At 38.6% G+C, this 26,311-nt stretch overlaps 2 protein-coding genes across 2 annotated transcripts; both read right to left on the reverse strand.

The window, feature by feature from the left end:
* Positions 1 to 488: 488 nt before the first annotated feature.
* On the reverse strand, positions 489 to 14,317 carry LOC115431124 (extracellular calcium-sensing receptor-like). The gene is made up of 14 exons (XM_030151365.1): positions 14,108 to 14,317; positions 12,966 to 13,252; positions 12,740 to 12,840; positions 12,422 to 12,567; positions 12,204 to 12,327; positions 11,941 to 12,134; positions 3,178 to 3,321; positions 2,514 to 2,754; positions 2,209 to 2,429; positions 1,879 to 2,088; positions 1,678 to 1,801; positions 1,392 to 1,585; positions 998 to 1,279; positions 489 to 911 (listed from the first exon to the last, which is right to left on the reverse strand). The coding sequence occupies exons 1-14, from the start codon at positions 14,315 to 14,317 to the stop codon at positions 489 to 491; spliced, it is 2,901 nt and encodes a 966-aa protein (XP_030007225.1).
* A 4,459-nt stretch (positions 14,318 to 18,776) lies between these two features.
* LOC115431125 (extracellular calcium-sensing receptor-like) lies at positions 18,777 to 22,808 on the reverse strand. Its single transcript, XM_030151366.1, has 11 exons — positions 22,567 to 22,808; positions 22,039 to 22,277; positions 21,849 to 21,931; positions 21,558 to 21,737; positions 21,270 to 21,458; positions 20,635 to 21,165; positions 20,305 to 20,514; positions 20,096 to 20,219; positions 19,809 to 20,002; positions 19,423 to 19,704; positions 18,777 to 19,309 (listed from the first exon to the last, which is right to left on the reverse strand). Exons 1-11 carry the CDS (start codon positions 22,806 to 22,808, stop codon positions 18,887 to 18,889), a joined length of 2,697 nt encoding a protein of 898 aa, XP_030007226.1. The 3' UTR covers positions 18,777 to 18,886.
* Positions 22,809 to 26,311: the final 3,503 nt, after the last annotated feature.

Raw genomic sequence — 26,311 nt, forward strand, 5'->3', positions numbered from 1 at the left:
GCCAATCCAAGAAAAGGGCCATCTGCAAATGAAACGTTTTGATTTATGCAAGGTGATATTTTAGACATATATGACATAGCCAAAAAAAGCCCCCCCCCCCCCCAACCCTGAATTCTACTAAGTAAATAAGTAAGAGTGTTTTTTGTTAGACAATTTTAACAGTGATTAACAGTTGCAGCTAGTTATAAGTGATGCAGTGAATAGGTTCTCATTTCATCAACCACCACTTTAGGATGGGCACACGCACACACAGCAACCAGCAGCAGTGGTATCCTTGTTGGATTTGTGTCATTTAAAAAAAAAAGTAATAATAACGGTACTATGTTGAAGTTATTGTTTTAGTCATGCTAACATGTGATAGAAGGGTGACACGTCATGTGACAGAGCGAAGCCCAAGTAATTTTATTCAGTATGTTGAACAGTCAAATACACACTGTTTTACACATAAACAGTATGACAAATAATTTAATGTCTGAATAACGAAAGACCTATCTCGCCATCAGGTGTTTCTTAGTGTTTTTCTCTGGTCTGAAAAGAATGATGAAACATTTAGGAGCAAAGATACAGAACAGTAAACCATAACTAGAGGCCAGGATTGCAAAAATCTCAACAGCAACCACATATTTCCCAGGAGAGCTAACATAAGCAGGGACAAAGGCCACCCAAACAGCACAAAATATCAGCATGCTGAAAGTGATCAGTTTGGCCTCATTGAAGTTGTCAGGGAGTTTCCTGGCAAGAAAAGCCAAGAGGAGGCAGGTGCAGGCCAGCAGACCGATGTAGCCCAGAACCAGAGAGAAGCCCACCACAGAGGCCATGGCACACTTCAAAGTGACCTTTGACCCTTGGATACCCAAGTCACGGTGAGGTACTGGTGGACTGAGAGACAACCATATGATGCAGATGATGATCTAAAAAGAATGTTAATTAAAAAAGGTTTGATGTTTTTTTCATGTCTAATTATATAAATATATATGTACAAATAAATGGTTCTCACCTGTACACTGGTGAACAGGCAGACACTTCCTCTCTGTAGACCTGGGCCAAACCACTTCATCAAAGCTGCAGCACCAGGACGAGCTGAGCGGAAAGCTGCCAGAACCACCATGGTCTTCACCAGAAGACAGGAAACACAGAGTACAAAGCTGATCCCAAAGGCTGCCTGCTGGAACCGACAAGACCAGACTGATGGACGACCAATGAACACCAGAGAACACAGGAAGCAGAGCTTCAGCGACAGAAGAAGAAGGAAACTCAGCTCTGAGTTGTTGGCTCGAACCTAAAGGTAAATAAGATTAACAGACAAACACAAGACAGTTTAAACTGTTTCTCATAATTTATTTATGAGAAACAAGTGAAATGCTTTTTGAAATTTTGATACACAATCTCACCATAGGTGTTTGACGGTAGTAAAGGAAAACCACAAACACAGCTGTTGTCACTATGACACCAGACACAGCAACTGTAGTCAGAGTAATGCCCAGTGTTTCATTAAAGGAAAGAAAGTCTGTTTCGCGACGTACACAGACAGTTCTCTCAGTATTGGACCAAAACTCAGATGGACAACGTTGACAGTGAAGGGAACCTGAGAAAATAAAAAGAAATTTGACAAGGGTGATGAACACAACAAAATTATGTTTTCAGTTGCAATCATGATTTCCTTTTTAGTTTCCTCACCTGTTATATTACTAATTTCTCCTTCTCCACATGGAATACAGTCAAAGCAGCAAACAGGTTCTCCTTTCCTGTTGGCCATTCGGGTACCTGGGGGACAGCTCTGACTGCACACTGAGACGGGAACCTGGAAATTATGTCAATGTCTGGTAAAGCGACATTTCAATGAGAAGCATGTAACTGTAATCCAGTTCATCTGAATACCTCATTGGATCCTGTGTTCCACTGAATAACTGAGTGATTTAGTTGGACATCAAACTCATCCACATAACCAATCACTACAAGTTTAAGTGAACCTTCAGGGGTTTTCTGCCAGTTGACAAGGTCATACTTTGGTGGAATATCAGCCCCTTGGAAATAGAACGTCTCTCCATGTGGTGTGGAGATATTCACTTTATTAAAGTGCTGTAAAAGCTAAAAGGATAATTTCTCATTATTATTATTTTTTTTAATTAAATTAAACTGTAGGACTTCTCCATCAAGTAAATGTATGGAGGGGGGGCTTCTAAAGGAGACAAAGCTATTTTATTTTACCTCTCTGGGTTTGATGTGTTTTGCAGAGGAGCAGGTGGAGCTGTTGTTTGTAGGACTGTCTCTGTTTGGGCAGGAGAGAAGGCTGTGAAGGGCGTGAGCTGCTGCATAAACAGCAAGATAGATATTATATGTCACCCTCAACTGAGACGTGTCAGTAAAGAAATTCTGTACATCCTCCAGAGTCTCTGTCCCAGTGCAGGGTGGTAGAGAAGACTTTGGAAGGGACCTTTTAGTAGGAGATGAAGTAGAGATATTTGATGGCTGGTCAGTTTTTAGTAAAGAGGAATATGATGAGAGAGGTGGTTTATGGGATTGTGTAGCTTCAGGACTACATCCAAACAGTTTTCCCCATAATTCTCTTATAAACTCATTGTCTGGATGATCATATGGGTTTAAACGTCTGAGATAATTTCCAAATCCAGGTATAGTTGAACTGCGAATGGCCACGCCAACAACACCATTTGAAATCTTAGAGATGGCAACATTTTGGAGAAGTGCATCACTGGTGCTCCAGGCCTCACTGGCCAGAAACTGTCTGTCAGTCACCTGTAATGAGAAGAACAATTTACAACCATTTTTGTTTGGTAAAAGCATATAAACTATGTCGTTTTGCCAAATGAACTCTGTAGTTCATAAGTCTTAATGTATCATTTACTTACATTTCTTTTGGCAAATTCAAGAAATAGCTGTGTTACGATTCTGGACCAACCAAAAATAAAAATAACTCTTGCCGTTGACATGTGGACTTTTTCTGCTACTTGTTTCACATCATTCATAACAGTTTCCCAGCTGACAGTCTGAATAAATTCTAAACACACCCCTTTTCCCTGAGTCTCCTGCTGAAACACCTGAAATATGGATTTCAAAACAATCAATACAAAATTTCACATGAAGATCAACACTTCTTAAATGTAAAAGTACATCAATATACACCTGTAATGCAGAGTAGCCATAATCATCATCTGTTACCACTGCTCCAATCCAAGTCCATCTGAAGTGTAAGACCAGTTGTGCAATGGCTCTAGCTTGGTAAACATCACTAGGGATTGTTCTGAAGAAACTTGGAAACTTATGCCTGTCACTCAGACAAGGGCAAGTCGCTATGTAGCTAATCTAAAGAAAAAGTATGTGGACACTTGTTATTAGGCTATTAATAATAACACTCCTTAAAGGTAGGGTAGGAGATCCTGGAAAAAATGGTTCAAGCAAGCCACATTTTGAAAATACATAATTCAAAAGTCCAAACCCCTTTCTTCAGACTTCCCCCTGAAGCCATGCCTCCAGAGTACTTGAACGCACAATGCTTGTTCCTGAGGGTTCATGAGCACTTTGCAGCATCAGTTTGAAGTTGGACTTTTCACTTGTTATATTGATACGTGTTCTAAGTAATCTTGGTCTAGTAAGAACAGCTGATAGGAGCAAGACTGTAATCTGTGCATTTTACTGTTTTGTTTGTTGGTAGAACAGCCCAAATTCCTACCTATCTGGCCAACATTACATTCCCTATTGATTTATGTTAGTGACAAAACAGCTTGCCAGCGAACTTTACATCCTAATATAGCTAATATAGCTAGCCAAGCTCTGGCTCTGACTTCGTTTCTTGTACAAGTGCTTTAAGCCTCTGAGAACACACAATTCGTGCACAAAGAGGGTACACACAGAGGGGGAGGGACAAATAGCAGTTGAGTTTGATAGACATATCACCATTCAATCATTTCGATGGGCCGGTTGAAATGATTGGATGGTGTTTTTTCAGTCCTGTCCATTCCACAGTTGGCTAAAATTTTTAATTTTTGTGTTAGAGCATTTAATTAATTGGTTGCAAACAGGGTGTGAAGGGGATTTTAAGCAATATAGTAAAAAAAATGCCCCAGAAAAACATCTCCTAACCTACTTTTAATACTGACAATGTTTTAATCAGATCAACAGTTTAGTCTTTGTCATTTAAAACAGGCCCATCCATCAATTGTACCAAAGCTAATAAAACTCACCAGTGGAACAGAGAGAGGTGCCAACAATCCAGACAATACTTTTGCTGTTGTAGATGAGGCAGCACCAATGAGCAAAGGAACAGATTTAGCACCTATTGATTGGATTGAATGAACAGTTATAGGAGCTCAGTGACAGGGTTAGCCCCTAACATTTACATATTATCTATGTGTTAAATTCCATGTAATGAACATCATACCAGCTGTATCCCCAGTTTGCCCATTGGTTACAGACTGAAGAGTAGAAACAGTTAAGTTGCAGCTGTGTTCGTCTCCTCCAATAAGTGACAGAGCTGACTGCAGAGCCCAAGGGTATCGGCCACAGCTGTCCAGTATACGGTAACCCAGCTTCACTCCTTGTAGCAGCGAGCTGTTACGATTAATCTCCTCCACCGCAAATGCCACAGAATACATTAACTGTAATGCTGAGAAGCTAAAACTGACATCAGAATAAGAAAGTATTGGGGAATCAAACAAAATACATAATCAAATATTAATAGGTTGAGACATTTATGACTATCTAAAAATGTGTTCCATACATACTATCATACAGTAAATGCAGTCAGCATCAACTAGCAAAACTAGACTTTAGTTAACCTTCAAAGACAAACAGATGACCAACGCTATCTACTGATGTAAAATATGTAAGAAGGTCTTAACCACTAATCCAACATAAATTATTCAGGTAAAATGCAGTTCCTCATCTTTTCAGCGACATCAGATATGATTACGTCCACAACAGTGATTCATCAATAAAACCAATATTATGTGGTTGTTTTTACATTCAGTGAATGATATAGTTTGCTGAAAAAGTCACTTGTTTGACATAATAATCTCATAAACAGCTACATATTCAATTCATTAAATATAGGAAAATAGCATATTTCAATTTAAAAATGCCAAATGCAGAGGACAGTATAATAATAAATGATAACACATTATTTCAGAACAGTTAGATTTGCAGGAAAATTAATTTGAAAGTTTCCACAAATTAATTCATGTTTTTAAGGGTTAAAACCACAAGTATTATGACACATATTTCAAGATTATAACAAATGCTTTCTCTGCTACAAAAACACGTGAGCAAAATACTGTGGTTTAGTTTTACCCAGAGCAGCTCTGATAATGTGGCTTCTTGGTGAAGTCCTGCTCTGCAAACGAAGGTGTGTAATAAAGGTTAAAGAGACCTCCGATGATCACATCACCATCCTGAAAGAGGCCCTTTTTGGTGTGCGTTTCCCATCGAGAGCACACTGTCGCCTGAACCCCCTCCAGTCCTATCTGTCTGCTCAGTACAGTGGGAAGCAGCAGAGGGAAGGATGAGGAGGACCATCGGGTCAAGAGCCAGAGAAACCAAGGCATGGATGAAGCTGATTTGGACATTAAACATAAAACTACCTGTTACTTTGAAGTCAAATTTTACTAAACATATAAGGAATCAATTCATCGAAAAAGAAAGAAAGAAAGAAACTGTTGACATGAGACCTACCTTATCAAAAATCTGACAATGAAGTTCAAAAAGATGAATAAATACTTAATATTATGAAGAATAATTACTAATTCACTCACGACAAATTCTAAAAAAAAAAATAACATGTAAAAATCTACAGTTCAAAGCTCATTTCACAAGGTCAAATGTAATGTCTTGACTCTAACATACTCTCTATACTCTGAAATGTCACTATCGTTTTATATGGAAGAGAGAAAAAACAGATGACATAAGCATATTATTCAGTCTTCCTCTCTAGAGTCATAGTGTACTGCACGCACTTGTTGGAAGTAACTAGTTGTGTGTATGCGCTGGTTGTGGTGGTGATGGTGGTGCATGTTTTTTTTTGTTTTTTTCATTTTTAGATTCCCAAAATCACAAACCCACTCACATAGTGACACTAACCCCACCTTGGGGACAAAAATGCTGGACTCCATACAATCAAGTGTAAATTATGAATGTATTATTTTACTGAATATATACCATATAAAATGTAATGTGTGTGCCTTTTGGCAGATTTTTAGACAAAACAAGTCAGCAAAGCCATTGGGATGAGTTGGAGTGCAACACTATCAATAGCAGGTTCTTTTACAACATGAAGTGAGTTACATCTACACATTTTATCTTGTTTTAATCAGTGTGCAGTGCTGTATGAAAACTGAATGTACCAGGCCTGGCAGAAACCAGTCAAGAACACCAACTTGGAGGGCCAATCCAGGAAAAGGGCCATCTGCAAATGAAACATTGTTTTGATGTATGCGAAGTGATATTTTAGACATATGTGACATAGCCAACCCCCCCCCCCAAACCCTGAATTCTACTTAGTAAATAAGTAAGAGTACTTTATTAGAAAATTTTAACAGTGATTAACAGTTGCAGCTAGTTATAAGTGATGCAGTGAATAGGTTCTCATTTCATCAACCACCACTTTAGGATGGGCACACGCACACACAGCAACCAGCAGCAGTGGTATCCTTGTTGGATTTGTGTCATTTCTTATCATTTAATAATTGTACTACGCTCTATTGAAGTTCTTGTTTTAGTCGTGTTAATTTGTAATAGACTTCCACTTTCCATCATAATGGTGGATCGCCTTCCAATGACCACAAAACAACTTATTAGTCAGTATGGCTGGCTCGTCGATGCTTTGCCTGATAGGCCTCCATACTCTAGAGACTTCCTGCTTGGATTTAACAATCCCAGGGATATTGGTTCACTGTCAGACCTAGTCTTCCCCAACTTGGAGGTGTTTGACAGTGGCTGGGGGCTGTGCTGCCAATGTGCCTTTCCATAAGATGAGGAGGCGGGGCAGGGGAGGTTTCCATGTTCAATTCTCAGACTGTGACCTTTCTGTTCTCTTCACACTGTGCAGGTTTCCTCTGATTTTTTCAAAATAGGTACACTGCAAATTATTAGTTTTTTACCAAGATAAAAAAAAGCAAACTTAGACTTAGAAGTGTTAGATTATTTATCTTGTTTTAAGAGTTAATTTCTTATTTTAAATGTTTATACGTCTGTAGACATGCTTATTTCTAGATTTAACAATCTTAATTCAAGAAATCTTGTCAAGTGAAATTATCTTGCTGCATGGACAGATATTTCAGTTGCTTTGAGTACCTTTTCCGTCAGATTTAGTGGTTTTATCTAGTTTTTAGACACCCCTTTTTTGCAGTGTATATAGGGGCGTAATGGTACAGTCGTTTGTACCAAACCATTTCGGTTTGGGGCCTTCAATACAATACAGACGTGTATCAAACAAATACATGTGGCCTATGTGAAGATCGCAAACACTCTGGAAGCAGGATGGCTGCAAGCAGAACCCATGTGCAGGGTTTCCTCTATACATTCTGCAGCAGAGCCACTGCAAAAAATAACCCATAAAAACACCTTATTCTGAGGCTGAGGTGGCCAATAAAGGGAGTAAGCATGACAACAGAGAGTATGACAAATGCACAGAAGCCAGGTCGGATGTTCGCAGCATGTTAAGTTTCACTTTTGGTTTTCGGTAGTTATGGAGCGCACCCCCGTATACCCCCCCCCCCCCCTTTACTGGTCTTCTTCACTGTACTGAAAACATATCGAAAATGTATCAAACCAAAGACCCCTGTACCAAAAACGTACTGAACCAAAACTTTGATGTATCATTACACCCCTGAAACCCCCCCGGCCTGTTCGATGGCCACGTCTGGCCCATGTACCTGAAACACAAGACTGTGTGTCAAATTATAGCTATACATGGCCCTGCTATATCTGTAAAGCTGATGAACCCTATTAGCAACATATTGACCAAAAACGTGTATAAGTAGTTTTCGGCATAAATATGTTTCCATAATGTTTAATTGCATTTAAACTTGAATCATTGTGTTTCCATTGCCATAAACTTGGTCCTTCATTCAGTCCCTCCAGGATTTCACGAGATTTTTTTTTTGTATTGTTGCAGCCTAAAATGCCTGATTTTGTGGCAGCTTTTCCAAAAAATTGTGGTGAAAGTTGCAATGATTTGAGGCTTCTTTTATTAAAGTCACAGGGACATGGGCATTTGCAAATTACCTAGAACAGTCTTTTTTGAGTTTTTAGCCTTAAAAAGCACCAGGAAGCAATGATTTTAAACAAAACAGGCTTTTTTTCATTCATTCATTTATTTGTTTTGAGCAGCCAATGAGAGTGGAGCATCACAGAACACCAGCCAATCAAAGCGGAGCGTCACAGAACATCAGCCAGTGAGAGCACAGCGTCACAGAACATCAGCCAATGAGAGCGCAGCATCACAGAACGCCAGCCAATGAGAGCGCAGTATCACAGAACATCAACCAATGAGAGTGGAGCGTTACAGAACTCTAGCCAATAAGAGCGTAGCGTCACAGAACATCAGCCAATGAGAGTGGAGCGTCACAGAACGTCAGCCAATGAGAGCGCAGCGTCACAGAACGCCAGCCAATGAGAGCGCAACATCACAGAATCCAAGCCAATGAGAGCGTAGCATCACAGAACATCAGCCAATAAGAGCGCAGCGTCACAGAATGTCAGCCAATGAGAACGCAGTGTCACAGAACGTCAGCCAATGAGAGCGCAGCATCACAGAACATCAACTAATCAGAGTGCAGCATCACAGAACATCAGCCAATGAGAGCACAGCATCACGGAACGCCAGCCAATCAGAGTGGAGCGTCACAGAACATCAGCCAATGAGAGCGCAGCGACATAGAACATCAGCCAATGAGAGGGCACCGTCACAGAACACCAGCCAACAACAGCATAGCGTCACAGAACGCCAGCCAATCAGAGCGGAGCGTCACAGAACGCCAGCCAATGAGTGCACAGCGTCACAGAACGCCGGCCAATGAGAAGGCAGCGTCACAGAACGCCAGCCAATGAGACCGCAGCATCATGGAACGCCGGCCAATGAGAGCGCAGCGTCACGGAACGTCGGCCAACGAGAGCACAGCGTCACAACGCCAGCCAATAAGAGCACAGCGTCATGGAACATCAGCCAATCAGAGCAGAGCGTCACAGAACGTCAGCCAATGAGAGCGCAGCGTCACAGAATGTCAGCCAATGAGAGCACAGCGTCACAGAACGTCAGCCAATCAGAGCAGAGCATCACAGAATGTCAGCCAATGAGAGCACAGCGTCACAGAACATCAGCCAATGAGAGCACAGCATCACGGAATGCCAGCCAATGAGAGTGCAGTGTCACAGAATGTCAGCCAATGAGAGTGCAGCATCACGGAACACCAGCCAATGAGAGCGCAGTGTCACAGAACATCAACTAATGAGAGCGCAGCGTCACAGAACGCCAGCCAGTGAGAGCATAGGGTCACACAACCTGAGAGCCTGATCCTTAGTTTTTCTTTCCTGTTGTGCTGTTACACAGTTATAGCAAACATGTTTTGTAATAAATAGCTTATATATACAAATGCAATGTAGAACAACATCACTTTCATCCAAATACATGCAGTACGTTTTACATGGGAAGAGGGTTTCTATTCAGGGAGTCAGCCATCTTTTTGCAGTAGTTCTGGATGGAATTCCTCCTCATTTTTCTCCTTTACAGCAAGTGGCTTCCATCATTAGGGCCCATTACCATCATCAGCTCTGCATGTCTGATTGTGGATCGCGATTACAGACCCCTTATCAAAGTTCAGAAATGACAAGTCAGTGATAAAACTCTGCTTTATATTTACCAAAAGGCTCTACTATGCTCTTGATCACCTCAAAGTTTTCTATATTGAAGCAACTTCCTGCTGGATTTAGTTTTGTTTTTAATCGTCATCTTGCTCGTATGTGTTTGTTGCATTTATCCAGTCACTTCATCAGCTCAATTACCAGTGGTTTATTTTTAGGGATTCAGTTACTTCATCCTGTTTTGTTATTGTGCAGAACTTTGCAGTCTTGTTTTGGAAAACAATTGTATCACGGTACTTTGAACCAATACAGGGAATTGTATGCCCTTGGCAGCAGGTGTGATGTTTCATAACACTATTAAAGTCATTTCAAGAGCAATTATACATGAGGTTGCATAAGGGATTGCATAGGGATTTGTTTGTATTGAAAAATAAATGAATTTTTTTTTTTTACTTTGAATTGAAGCTACATAATTTTTATGGTAAAATATTATTTACCCACTTCTGCAAAAACTGCTTTTCAGCCAAATCATCAAAAATACAAAGTGTTTTTTACTCCTGTATGTTATTTAAGTGTCTGTATGGTCGTTGGACCATACAACTCCCCAACATCCCTGTTCTAGGAAAAGTAATGGGGTAAATATTGCTGGGACACAGAATTTTTTCTCAAAACTATAGACTAAGAAATTTTAGAAACCTGAACACAGATTTTGCACTGAGCTCCCTCCAGACTGCAGCTAGAAGGTCCATCAGTGAAGAAATAGACAAGTTTGAAGAAGTGCCAGAAGATTATTTAATAGTGTAATTGCTGAAGTTCGATGCAAGTTAGGGGAAACATGAGTGTGAGCAACAGTTAAGAATACATTAGCTTAATGAATTGTCAGCTGCTATAATAACAGTGGGTGCCAGATATTTAATTTATGTCACTAATCCTATCGTTGCATTGACAACTCTTGATTAAACGAATCTATGCAAGTCACCTTTGTCAAGCAATGACTTATTGTATGATATAATGTACACTGATAATATGAAAGTATTACTTTTTTTATTACTTGCTTTAAAAGTGTCTTTATAAGGAGCAAAATTTAAAAAAAAAACAGTCTCAGGGCAAATGTTACACAAAGAGAAAAACAGCAAAAGTTTATTGTAAGTTACTGGAAAGACCTGTCTCCAGAAAGAATTATTAATATAAAAAATACCATAAAGTGTGCTGTGATATCTACCTCCCCATCAGGTGTTTCTTAGTGTTTTTTTCAGGCCTCAAAAGAATATTGAAGCATTTAGGAGCAAAGATACAGAACAGTAAACCATAACTAGAGGCCAGGATTGCAAAAATTTCTACAGCAACCACATATTTCCCAGGAGAGCTAACATAAGCAGGGACAAAGGCCACCCAAACAGCACAAAATATCAGCATGCTGAAAGTGATCAGTTTGGCCTCATTGAAGTTGTCAGGGAGTTTCCTGGCAAGAAAAGCCAAGAGGAGGCAGGTGCAGGCCAGCAGACCGATGTAGCCCAGAACCAGAGAGAAGCCCACCACAGAGGCCATGGCACACTCCAGAGTGACCTTTAACCCTTGGATACCCAAGTCACGGTGAAGTACTGGTGGACTGAGAGACAACCATATGATGCAGATGATGATCTAGAAGATAAGAAAACACATTTGAACTGAATGTTTTAAATGAAACAGCATACATTACATAAAATTGAACAACCTAAATTATTTTCATCATTCCCTCGACAAATGGTTCTCACCTGTACACTGGTGAACAGGCAGACACTTCCTCTCTGTAGACCTGGACCAAACCACTTCATCAAAGCTGCAGCACCAGGACGAGCTGAGCGGAAAGCTGCCAGAACCACCATGGTCTTCACCAGAAGACAGGAAACACAAAGGGCAAAGCTGATCCCAAAGGCTGCCTGCTGGAACCGACAAGACCAGACTGATGGACGACCAATGAACACCAGAGAACACAGGAAGCAGAGCTTCAGCGACAGAAGAAGAAGGAAACTCAGCTCTGAGTTGTTGGCTCGAACCTTGAAATGAAAATAATTAACAAATTTGACGTATGTCAAACACAAGTTTTCATCATTATTCAAATACTGTTTCACTGTTGCAGATCAATCTCACCATAGGTGTTTGACGGTAGTAAAGGAAAACCACAAACACAGCTGTTGTCACTATGACACCAGACACAGCGACTGTAGTCAGAGTAATGCCCAGTGTTTCATTAAAGGACAAGAAGTCTGTCTGACGACGTATACAGACAGTTCGCTCAGTATTGGACCAAAACTCAGATGGACAGCGTTCACAGTGGAGGGAGCCTTGGAGAAGAAAAAGAAGCATGAAATTTGCAGTTGAATTCTTATTGTACACTATTTTAGTTTCCTCACCTGTTATATTACTAATTTCTCCTTCTCCGCATGGAATACAGTCAAAGCAGCAAACAGGTTCTCCTTTCCTGTTGGCCTTTCGGGTACCTGGGGGACAGCTCTTACTGCACACTGACACAGGAACCTGGAAATTAAAAGGAATTTTATTGTTATGTTTACATCTGATGGCCTGAAAAATTCAACAGTAAGCATGTCACTAGCCCTTTCTAATTTAACACCTCATTGGATCCTGTGTTCCACTGGATAACTGACTCATTTAGGTGGACATTAAACTCATCCACATGACCAACCAACACAAGTTTAAGTGAACCCTCAGGGGTTTTCTGCCAGTTGACAAGGTCATACTTTGGTGGAATATCAGCCCCTTGGAAATAGAACATTTCTCCATGTGGTGTGGAGATATTCACTTTGTTCAAGAGCTGTAAAAGCTGAAATAATTTTATTATTATTTATTAGAATAAATACAAGAAATGTGAATAAATAGATTAATTTAAAAAAAAAAAAAGGTTTGAAAGGATGATCCAAATTAATTCTACCTCTCTGGGTTTGATGTGTTTTGCAGAGGAGCAGGTGGAGCTGTTGTTTGTAGGACTGTCTCTGTTTGGGCAGGAGAGAAGGCTGTGAAGGGCGTGAGCTGCTGCATAAACAGCAAGATACACATTATATGTTTCTCTCAACTGAGATGTGTCAGTAAAGACATTCTGAACCTCCTCCAGGGACTCTGTTCCATTACAAGGCGGAAGTGAAACTTTTTTAACAGACTTATTAGCAGGAGATGGAGAAGAGGGATATGACGAGAGAGGTGTTTGATGGGATTGTGTAGCTTCAGGACTACATCCAAACTCTTTTTCCCATAATTCTCTTATCAACTCATCATCTGGACGATCATATGGGTGTAAACGTCTGAGATAGTTTTCAAATCCAGGGATTGTTGAACTGCGAATGGCCACACCAACAACACCACTTGAAAACTTGGAGACAGCAAGATTTTGCATAAGTTCATCACTGGTGCTCCAGGCCTCACTGGCCAGAAACTGTCTGTCAGTCACCTGTAATGAGAGGACACTAACGTACATTACACCATGTAACACAACTAGTATTTTCTTTGGTAAGAAATATTTGTGTAGTCATAAATGCAAGTAGTTATTCAGATTTAAAGTTTTCACTTACATTTAGATTCAACAATTCTAGAAATACTTGGGTTGCATGTGTATACCAACAAAACATCAGTATCACTCTTGCAGTTGAATCTTGAATTGTAATTGCTGCTTTTTTGGCATCATTCACAATTGTTTCCCAGGTGACAGTCTTAACAAATCCTACACAGACCCCCTTTCCCTCAGTCTCCTTCTGAAACACCTGAAATGTTTAGATTTGAATGTTACATATATGTTGACAGCGTGTTGAAAATGTTCTCTTAAAGGTAACATATGCATAAACAACACCTGTAAAGCCAAACGACCATAATCGTTGTTAACTATCACTGCTCCGACCCAGGCCCATTTGAAGCGTATAGCCAGCTGTGCAATGGCTCGAGCTTGGTAAACATCACTGGGGATTGTTCTAAAAAAATTTGGAAACTTCTGCCTATCACTGAGACAAGGGCAGCTCGCCAAGTAGCTTACCTGAAAAAAAAAAAAAAAACATATATAAATATGAGTGGGTGTTTAAAAGGGTTCATGAATGGCTTATATGTATATATGTATTGTTTTCATCAAACTCACAAGTGGAACAGAGTGGGGGCCTAAACTTCTCGACAATATTATTCCTGTTGTTGATGAAGACGGGCCAATGAGCAAAGGAACAGACTGACCACCTGATTATAACATTAAAATATGCAGAAAAATGAAAAAATATGTGGTTTTCATGTCATTTATCATTTTCCACATTTTGTCAAATCTTACCATACCTGTTTTCCCTTCAGTTTGTTCATTAACTGCAGAGTGAGGAGAAGAGACAGTTGAGATACAGCTGTGTGCGTCTCCTCCAACCAATGATAGAGCTGCTTTCAGAACCCAGGGGTATCGGCCACAGCTATTCAGTATACGGTAACCCAGCTTCACTCCTTGCAGCAGGGAGCTGTTATGATTTACCTCTTCCACCGCATATGCCATTGCATAGATTGATTTTAATATATTTGTGTTAAAACTGAAGATAAGAGAGAAAGATGTAAACAGATTTTCCAAAAAATTATAATGTCAACCAGTTACAAATTAAAATACTTAGGACTATTTCAATACCAAATCGCTACTGTTATATGTTCAGACATAAATGTAGACTTCATATTGCTCATACAATTATGAATCAGATTATTATAGTTGGCTATAAATGAATGGATATTTAATTACTGTGTCTATATTACATTTCTACCTGATTTTCTGCATTTCAGAAAATGTAGCAGCATAACACAAAATAAAGCTACACATGGACACAAAAATGTATACTCTTTGAAAATTGTGATTTAGTTTTACCCATTGCATGGTTCAAAATATGGCTCCGCAGTAAAGTCGTGTTCTGTAAATGACGGCTTGTGATAGAGATTAAAGAGGCCTCCAATTATCACATCACCATCCAGAGAGAGACCCTTGTTGCTATGTGCATCCCACCGAAAACACACTGATGCCTGAACCCCCTCCAGTCCTATCTGTCTGCTCAATACAGTGAGAAGCAGCAGAGGGAAGGATGAGGAGGACCATCGAGTCAAGAACCAGAGAAAACAAGTCATGGATGTAGCTGATCTGGACATTGAACATAAACGTAACTACCTCACAGACAACATTCAACAGTTTGCCAGAGACAAACCCTGTAAACACACAATAACCTCTGCAAATCAAATGGAGCATCTCATCAGCTACCCAGTAAGAGAAAGTGTATATAAACAAAAATACTATTTTGTTAAAATGGTTTTATCATAAAGCTATTTTTAATTTCAATGATTTTAATCTGTCATATCTTTTTGTTTATCTATACATGACTCAGTCTTCAACTCCCTACATTCTGCAGAAGGTGCAAGTAGATGTGAGTTTTTATAAAAGGTGTTTACAAGAACTCCTCTCTAGAGTGACAGCATGGAAAACATGTAGGGTACAGTGATGTGTGTTTGTGTGCATGTGTGTGCCTGTGTGCGTGTGTGTGTGCGTGTGTGTGTGTGTGTGTGTGTGTGTGTGTGGGGTTAAGTTCCTCCCTTTTCATACATATTATCATTGATACAAGTCACTAGGTCAGCGATTTGTCACACACATGAAAAGTTTGAAGCGGATGCAGAAAATGAACCCTTCAGTTTTTAATAAAATTCACCTCAAAAGTTCAGTTTCCCCCAGTATCAGTGCTTGTGATGGATATTTAACAAAAGAGTAGTGTAGAGGACCATTTATTTTGGCAAATCTCAGTTTATATAGCTTAACAAAATTTCTGTTTGACTTTTAGCTGCTGAAATCAGACCAGTTCATCTGAATAAATGTTTCTGTCAAATTTGAAGAAAGGACCAGGACTGCCATGAATTCAGCTCCATCCATCTTCTCATCAACTCTGCTCAGCTTCCCTGTTCCTGCTAAAGAGGACAATGCTGCCACCATCACGCTTCACAGTGGGGATGGTATGTCCAGGTGGATGTGCAGTGTGAGGTTTTCACCACACATAGTACTTTGCCTGAAGGCCAAAAAGTAAAATTTTGGTCTCATCTAACCAGAGCGCCGTCTTCCATAGGTTTGCTGTGTTCCCTTCATGGCTTGTGGCCAACTGGCTTTCTTTATGCCACACTTCCATAAAAGCCAGATTTGTGGAGGGCACAAGTAATATTTTTCCCATGGACAGGTTCTCCCACCTGATCTGTGGATCCCTGCATCTCGTCCAGAGTTACCACGGGCCTTTGGCTGCTTCTCTGATTAATGCTCTCCTTGTCCAGCCGGTCAGTTTAGATGGATGGCCATGTCTTGCTAGGTTTGCAGTTGCTCCATACACTTTCTATAGTTTCAGATGATGGATTGAACAGTGTTCTGTGAGATGTTCAAAGCATGGGATATGTGTTTTACAGCCTGACCTTGCAGTAAATTTCCTTGTGCCTTTATCCCTGACCTGTCTGGTGTGCTCTTTAGTCTTCATGATGCTGTTTGTTCAGAGGTACAAACTTCTGAGGCCTTCACACACAGGCAGACTCTGTTTATTATAAAGGTGTCTTCTGAAGGCAGCACTGGATTTTATTTAAGGGTATCAAAGTAAAGGGGAGTGAATACATATGCACACTTAGATTTTTATTTGCAAAAAACAATAAAATAAATTACTTGAACACCATGTATCATTTTCCTTCCACTTCACAATTATGTGCGTCTTTGCGTTGGTCTATCACATAGAATACCATTAAAATAAATGTATGTTTGTGGTTGTAATACAACAAAATGTGGAAAACTTGAAGGGGGATGAATATTTTTGCAAGGCACTGTATTGCTGTTTGGTCTTTAAACGGTCAGTGGTTGTGTATCAGCTTTATATTTCTGCTACTAAAGCTCACTCTTTTTTCACTACCTGCAGTCCAATAGTGGGCCTAAGAGTGTCATCTAGAGTAAAAAAGAAAGAAAGAAAAAAGAATAGAATAGAATAGAATAAATTTACTTAATTTTTTTTAAATAGCAAATTTTGTTATTTTAATGTCTAAATCTTCCATAGACTTAATGTAAACTCTGAGAAAGAAAAAAGAACATATTAGAAACCATCATTTAAATGTCCACTTATGTTTAAATACCACTATGCAGCAAAAGCAACAAACATGTCAAACATAATACAAGTGTTGCTATTACCTAGATAACATTACTTCAGATGTAGTGTCACATTGTGGATCAGATTTTGATATGAAAAAGATATGTGGGAGACAACCCTGTACCAACAAAACCCCCAAAGCATGTGGTGAGCAAATATGAAACTAAAATGATTTAGATTGATATTTGATTGTAGTTCAGCTCACTTGGCTAATGCCCTGCCTTTGCACAAAGGTTCTTAAAAACCAGTGCACTGTCTAATCCTGCTGACAGATGGATGGAAAAACCAACAGACAGATGAATTGGAAGTAATCACAAAACTGCCTTGGAAGAGGTAATTGTGATAACAGCAAATGTTCATTAGGATAAAACAATACTGTGATGACATTGTACATAAAAAGTCAAAGTTCAGTTCGTTGGTAAAATAATTTTCTGCAAATTGTCATTATTCACTGACTTAATCTAAATTTATCACTGAAAATCACCAGCTGACGATAAGGTCCCACATTCCAGTTTACAAATTATAATACATTTTATTACACTCCTTCAACATATTAGTTCACATAAACAAGGATGCAAACTACTACTGGCAGATACATACAGCTTTAAGGCAATAATTGTACTTATTCATTGAATTTCTCAGTGTTATTATTATTTTTTTTGCACTTTGAAACAACACTTTTGAAAAACCCTTTCCAAATAAAGTTTTACTTAATGATATTTATTTCTCTCTGACTGAACTTCATCATTAAAACCTAAAATAAACCTCTGACACCCTATGTTGAACCATTATGGGACTTGTATGCACTGAGCAACAGGTGTGCTCTTGGAGGATCTCTATTAAAGTAATTTCACAAGCAATTACACTCAATGTATTATTGATAATAATGTATAATTGAGCCTTTTCTCTTGTGCAAAAGAATTCCCGCCTGAGATTTGTAGAACAAGGAGAGAGTTGTTGTTTACAGAAGAGCCAGTGTGATGTTGTAATTCTGTTATTAGATGTTACTTGAATCATACACCTCCTAAAAGACTGATCCGTCACCTCATGTCAGGATGACTGATAGGTTGCAGATTAGAACTTTTATTCAGACAGAATTTTTTATCACCTTGTTCAAGGCCAATGTAATGTAATAAATACTGCTCCAACTGCACATTTAACAAGAAGCTTGAACTACAGGGAAAGAAATAAGCACAAGGGGATCATCCATCCATCCATGAACTACTTAATCCTTGTGAGGGTCACGGGGGTGCAGAAGCCCATCACATCTACCTGAGGCAAAAGGTGGGCCAGACCCTGAACATGACACCAGTTCATCCGAAGGTTGACATATACAGTCAACCTTTCACAAGGGGGTTCATTTAACATACTGCTGCCATCTAGTGGTCATAGAGTGAAAATCTATGGTTTCCAAATGTCTTGTAGCAATGATATTTAGAAATTTCTCTCAATGATTTTATTTATATATTTATTAATTTTTTTTACATAATCACACATTGAAAAAAGTCAATTAAATCACAATAAATTAACTGGGAAATGTCCAAAGGTATTTGCACATCTATTTATGTCACACAGTACGAGGTGTTATTAAGCAATATAAATGAAATATTGTGCTTTACAAGAACATTTTACAAGGAAAGCTTTGTTTGATTTATTAACAACATATACTTAGTAAAACATGTACCAAAATACCAAAACACTGACATAAAATCCATCAGTCAATTCTATGAGGAGACCTAAAATGTATTTATCCCTTTCTATGTAGCTGAGCTTTAAGATGAAATTCTTCAATGTAATCACAATAGAAGTGTTTGACTTATATGTACCACAGAAAAGTTTACTTCTATTTGTATTAAAGTATCTCACAAATAATATGCCTGGATTTTCTTCTTCTAACACAAACACAACCTAGCCACAGTTGAATGAATCAATTATCTAGCCATCAGGTGTTTCTTAGTATTTTTCTCAGGCCTCAAAATAATAATGAAACATTTTGGGGCAAAGATACAGAACAGTAAACCATAACTAGAGGCCAGGATTGCAAAAATCTCAACAGCAACCACATATTTCCCAGGAGAGCTAACATAAGCAGGGACAAAGGCCACCCAAACAGCACAAAATATCAGCATGCTGAAAGTGATCAGTTTGGCCTCATTGAAGTTGTCAGGGAGTTTCCTGGCAAGAAAAGCCAAGAGGAGGCAGGAGCAGGCCAGCAGACCGATGTAGCCCAGAACCAGAGAGAAGCCCACCACAGAGGCCATGGCACACTTCAAAGTGACCTTTGACCCTTGGATACCCAAGTCACGATGAGGTACTGGTGGACTGATGGATAACCATATGATGCAGATGATGATCTAGAAGATGAGAAAACACATTTGAACTGAATGTTTTAAATGAAACGGCATACAGTACACAAAATTGAACAACCTAAATTATTTTCATCATTTCCTCAACAAATGGTTCTCACCTGTACACTGGTGAACAGGCAGACACTTCCTCTCTGTAGACCTGGACCAAACCACTTCATCAAAGCTGCAGCACCAGGACGAGCTGAGCGGAAAGCTGCCAGAACCACCATGGTCTTCACCAGAAGACAGGAAACAGAAAGTACAAAGCTGATCCCAAAGGCTGCCTGCTGGAACCGACAAGACCAGACTGATGGACGACCAATGAACACCAGAGAACACAGGAAGCAGAGCTTCAGCGACAGAAGAAGAAGGAAACTCAGCTCTGAGTTGTTGGCTCGAACCTAAAGGTGAATGAGATTTACAGAAGTGACACTATTTTAATGCAACTTTTCAGTATTTGGTCATGACAAACAAATCAAGTATGAAATTTAATATCCAATCTCACCATAGGTGTTCGACGGTTGTACAGAAAAACCACAAACACAACTGTTGTCACTATGACACCAGACACAGCAACTGTAGTCAGAGTAATGCCCAGTGTTTCATTAAAGGAAAGAAAGTCTGTTTTGCGACGTATACAGACAGTTTGTTCAGTATTGGACCAAAACTCAGATGGACAACGCTGACAGTGGAGGGAACCTGGGAGAAGAAAAAGAAGTCTGACAAGGATGATGAACAAAAATATATATATATTTTCAGTTGCAAATATGATTTCCTTTTTAATTTCCTCACCCGTTATATTACTAATTTTTCCTTCTCCACATGGAATACAGTCAAAGCAGCAAACAGGTTCTCCTTTCCTGTTGGCCTTTCGGGTACCTGGGGGACAGCTCTTACTGCACACTGAGACAGGAACCTGGAAATTATGTGAAATTATAATTTGAATGACATCATTTGGTGAACACAGTGGGTAGTTTGCAAGCCTGTTTCAGTCTGAATACCTCATTGGATCCTGTGTTCCACTGAATAACTGATTCATTTAATTGGACATCAAACTCATCCACTTGACCAACCACTACAAGTTTAAGTGAACCTTCAGGGGTTTTCTGCCAGTTGACAAGGTCATACTTTGGTGGAATATCAGCCCCTTGGAAATAAAACCTCTCTCCATGTGGTGTGGAGATATTCACTTTATTAAAGTGCTGTAAAAGCTAAAAGGACAATTTCTCATTATTAATTGATTTAATTTAATAAACTGTAGGACTTCTCCATCAAGTAAATGTATGGGGGGGGGGGGGGGGTTCCTAGGAGACAAAGTTATTTTATTCTACCTCTCTGGGTTTGATGTGTTTTGCAGAGGAGCAGGTGGAGCTGTTGTTCATAGGACTGTCTCTGTTTGGGCAGGAGAGAAGGCTGTGAAGGGCGTGAGCTGCTGCATAAACAGCAAGATACACATTATATGTTTCTCTCAACTGAGATGTGTCAGTAAAGACATTCTGCACCTCCTCCAGGGACTCTGTTCCATTACAGGGTGGAAGGGAAGATTTTTTAATAGACTTATTAACAGGAGATGAAGTAGAGGCATTTGATGGAGAAGAGGAATACGATGAGAGAGGTGCTTTTTGAGAGTGTGTAGCTTCAGGACTACATCCAAACTCTCTTTCCCATAACTCTCTTATAAACACATCACCTGGACGATCATATGGGTTTAAATTTCTGAGATAATTTTCAAATCCAGGGATTGTTGAACTGCGTATGGCCACACCAACAACACCACTTGAAAACTTAGAGACGGCAAGATTTTGCATAAGTTCATCACTGGTGCTCCAGGCCTCACTGGCCAGAAACTGTCTGTCAGTCACCTGTAATGAGAGGACACTAACGTACATTACATGTAACACAGTTGGCATTTTCTTTGTATAACAATAAATGCTATTAGGTAAACAGATGTCAAGTATTCACTTACGTTTCTGTCAGCTAGTGCAAGAAATATTTGTCTTACATCTGTATACCAGCAAAAAATCAGAATCACCCTTGCAGTTGAAGCTTGAATTGTAATTGCTGATTTTTCAGCATCATGCATGATTGTTTCCCGACTGACAGTCTGAATAAATTCTAAACAGACCCCTTTCCCCTTAATGTCCTCTTGAAACACCTGAAATGTTTAACTCACAATGTTAAATCTAAAAAGTGCATCAACATATTTCAAACTGATGTCAAACAGAAACTTTAAATGTAAAGTATGCATATACACCTGCAAAGCCAAACGACCATAATCATTGTTTACTATCACTGCTCCGACCCAGGCCCATTTGAAGCGTATAGCCAGCTGTGCAATGGCTCGAGCTTGGTAAACATCACTAGGGATAGTTCTGAAAAAATTTGGAAACTTCTGCCTATCACTGAGACAAGGGCAACTCGCCAAGTAGCTTACCTGAAATGAAATAAAAATATGTAAAACCACATACACAAACATTTAAAAAAAAAAAAACTGTTTGATTATGTGCTTTTTTATAAACGATGTAATAAAACTTACGAGTGGGACAGAAAGTGGTCCTAATGTCCTGGACAATATTATTCCTGTTGTTGATGAAGTAGCACCAATGAGCAAAGGAACAGTCTGATGACCTGATAATCACAATATAAGTACATGAAAACATTAATGATTTCCACACACTGTAACCATGATTAATTTTTGGCATATTCAGTTCACATTTTGTCACATCCTGTCATACCTGAGTTTCCCTCATTTTGTCCATTATCTGCAGACTGAGGATTAGAAACAGCAGAGTTGCAGCTGTGTGCGTCTCCTCCAACTAATGACAGAGCTGCCTTCAGAACCCAAGGGTATCGCCCACAGCTGTCCAGTATACGGTAACCCAGCTTCACTCCTTGCAGCAGGGTTTTGTTATGATTTATCTCCTCCACAGCAAATGCCATAGCATACATTGATTTTAATAATTTTACCTCAAAACTGAGGGAGATGGTGGAGAAAGCAAATAGGAGTGGCGTAAATTAAAGTCAACCATTTACAGATTAGTTATAATACTAACATAAATGTAGAAAAACAGATAAAAAAAGAAAAATATAAAGACAAAAATTACAGAAAAGCTCAGTATTATTTTATTTCATGTATTAATGGACATCATATTATGCAAATATGTAGCAATAAACCAACAGAATAAGCAAATATATACAAATAAGGATAAAATAAGTCTTTTACTAACAGACATATAATTCTAAATGTTGTAATTCAGTCTTACCTATTGCAAGGTTTGTAATATGGCTTCTTAGTGAAGTCCTGCTCTGGATATGAAGGCATGTAATAGAGATTAAAAAGACCCCCAATGATCACATCACCATCCTGAAAGAGGCTCCTGCTGTTATGTTTTTCCCATAGAGAGCACAGTGTTCCCTGAGCCCCCTCCAGTCCTATCTGTCTGCTCAGTACAGTGAGAAGCAGCAGAGGGAAGGATGAGTAGGACCATGGAGTCAAATGCCACATAAACCAAAACATGGATGTAGCTGGTCTGGACATTAAAATGACAGTTTCTTGTATGTTAACAGTCCAAATATGAAGCAAAAAACAAGAGTTGAATAAGTATTTCAAAACAGGAAAAATGTTCAACTCCTAACAAACAACATTAAAAGGTTTGTCAAAGATAAATCCCTATAAACACGTCACATGTCACATAAAATACAGCGTCTCATCATCCACCTACAGGAAGAAAGGGTACACAAACTCATTTCATCTTGTTAAAATTCTCCAGTCATAAGGTCAATATGGATATGTGTTGTATATATCTCTATATGTGAGTTTGTCATGTAGAGACAGAGCTGCAGAAAGTAATAAATGGATGTAGCGGGTCTGGACGCTAAACCTGGAAGTAACTGTTAAAAACAAACCAGATATAAAATTGGAGTGCATTAAATTCAGTGAAAATAAAAGAAATAACCTAACATCAACATCAGACCTCTCACACCACACCTGACAATGAAGCACATCAAATACAGAAAAAAGGTTCAAACCTCACGCAACATTAGACATTTTGCTAAACAAAAAGTTGGTAAAAAGAAAAACTATCATCTCCAAATCAAACATAGCATCTCATCAACTACCCTGCAGAAGGAAAAGACACATGAGCAAAAATAAGTTTCATTTTTTCAAAATATTCCTATCAGGAAGGTAACTCTCTGACTACACCATTCACTCCACCCAAGACGGGAGCAAATCTGAGAATTTATAAAAGGCTTTAAACCTTTGGTATAGTAGGAAAACAGATGACACAAGCCAAAATGATTCCTCTCTAGAGTGATCACATGTAAACAATTTGCATGTATGTGCATGTATGCATGTTGTGTCGTTTCTCCCTATAGATGTACATACATGATGTCATTCAGATGAAGCCAAAGTGTCCCAGAGGTATCAAGAATACCAAAGGTTTTAGATGCTGCATAACTCCATTTATCATTACTAAAATAACATTTAGGTATCCATCTAAGATGTTAACCACAAATATTGAATCCAGCGTCAACACTGAGACCAGAAGGAATTTAACTGTACTGTCATACAAATAAAATACAGAGAGGAAGAGCCTCCGAAGATTCAGCTGGAGGAGAAACAAAGATACTAGAACTCATCTTTGTGTGTGTACGTGAGGTTGTGGTGGAGAGTGACGGAGCCGCAGTGAGGGACAGCGCTGCTCTGTCACAAGGCCAAGCTGATATTCCACTATGAACATCACCTACCACCTCCCACATCAAACTGTGGAGGCGGTAAGCAGCTCCTTCAGCCTCAGAGCAGGAAGGAGCTTAACTGCAGGTCATTTCTGGGTGGTCTGTACCCCCCCTCCTCATAAAGACCCAGACCCCGTTAAAGAGGCCTATATATATATATATACATACACACACACACACACACACACATATATATATATATATATATATATATATATATATATATATATATATATATATATATATATATATATATATATATATATTTTTTTTTTTTTTTTTTTTTTTTTTTTTTTTTTTTTGGGGGGGGGGGGGATTCTTCTGCTTTTGCAAAAAATAAGAAAAATAAATTAAGAAGAAGAAGAAGAAAAATAAATAAATAATAATAATAATAATAATAATAATAATAATAATAATAATAATAACAATAACAAGAATAATAATAATAATAAGTCAACTCCCATTCTTAGTGTAGGAACAGTTTAATTGTGGGCCATGCCATTTTTAACCATGGTGGCGCTAAAAGCAACTGAGAACCAACTTTAAATTGTTTATTCTCCAGTGTCAAAGTCAAGTGACAGGGATTGTCTGATAAATTCAACCCTGCCTGTCATAATACTGACATGCACTGGCAAATGTAAATAGCCAGCAGATGTCTAGCTTGTTGAAAGCATATTATTTTACATCCTGATTTAAGTGTTTTATTTGTTTATGGATATAAGCTTACATCTTTGTAAGTTCAATAACTTAACATTGTTCCACTGAAGCTGGTACAGTTTACGTTAATTTTAGCTACCTTCTAAGCAAGATAAGCTTAGTCTCTATTTAAACCAAACTTATTACATTTTTTTGATGTAAAATTGATTATAATTTTCCAAGGAGATAAATTGTCTTTGTTTCTATTCTCATTTTATCATGAATAAATTGTGCTGTAGAAGTACAATCAGTGACAGTGTTGTGCAAGTTTACACTTCACATGAACCAGTTCAAAGTTCAGTTCATACAGAATAAAATCAATTAATTCACGTTCATAGGTCACCATTTCAATTGAGAACTAGTTAACATTCAGTTCATTTAGCATTTTTTTAAGTGAAGAAAAACAGAGTATTTCTGTGCTCATTGTTCCAACAGTGGCAGCTGGTGAAATTATTTTTTTGGTGAAGCAAAAGTATCCAAGTCAGTTTTCAGCAGCACTATAACCACCTATCACCACTAGGATACACCAAAGTACATGCATCACTATTTTAAATTATTAATTTATATTAGAATAAAAATTCACAGTATGTGTTTTCAGTCATGTATTTTGTATATGTAAATTTCACCCATCTACCCTTCAAACATGCACATTTTTGTATGACTCTAATGTTAAAGTCAGGCATTTGTGGCACCCAAGACCTTTGACCACAAAATGGTATTAATGTTCGACCACAAAACCTTTTTCATGTTATTAATGTTCAGAGTTGGGCAAGATACCTTAAATTAGCAACTTAGTTACAGTTACTTCTTTCAAAAGTAACTCAGTTACTTTAAGTTACTCGTCACTTTCAAGGTAGTTAACTAGTTACTAGGGAAAGTAACTTTTTTTTTTTTACTCTAAATTCTCTAATTAATGTGTTGCCTCCCTAACTGGATAGCCAGGGAGGCTGCCAGTCCTCTAGCTTGCTTTCATGTAAGTCCTATCCTACCACAAGTGCAATGTGCCACCTAACGACAAGAACATGCAATGGCAGTTTAAAAACAGTGGACTCTATGGAAGCAAATCTGTGTCATCAGAGATTGAAAGGTTGTATTTTGCAATAATTTAGGTTGAAAGGTTGAATTTTGCAGTACTTTAGGTTGAAAGGTTGTATTTTGCAGTAATTTAGGTTGAAAGGTTGTATTTTGCAATAATTTAGGTTGTAAGGTTGTATTTTGCAATAATTTAGGTTGAAAGGTTGTATTTTGCAGTAATTTAGGTTGAAAGGTTGTATTTTGCAATTTATTTATTTATTTTTTTGAATGGTTGTATTTCTACACATAGAGTTTCATATTCTGAATTCAATTATTCAAAAAAACATTTTTTAATTCAATATTCTTCATTATAATGTGTTTCAAATTCAATCTAAAAAAATTCGATATGACATCTTGACCAGGCAAAACCAATGGAGTACGGAGCCACTCGATCTAACTTTCACCCAATCATACGTCGCGCTGAAGATCACATGATGCTCACTTAGCAGCACAGGACGGGACTCCTGTGAAAAGAAAACACATGCTCTTGTTTCATCGCCG

The sequence above is a fragment of the Sphaeramia orbicularis genome, chromosome 13 (genome assembly GCF_902148855.1).
Source record: "Sphaeramia orbicularis chromosome 13, fSphaOr1.1, whole genome shotgun sequence".
Classification (NCBI taxonomy): Eukaryota; Metazoa; Chordata; class Actinopteri; order Kurtiformes; family Apogonidae; genus Sphaeramia; species Sphaeramia orbicularis.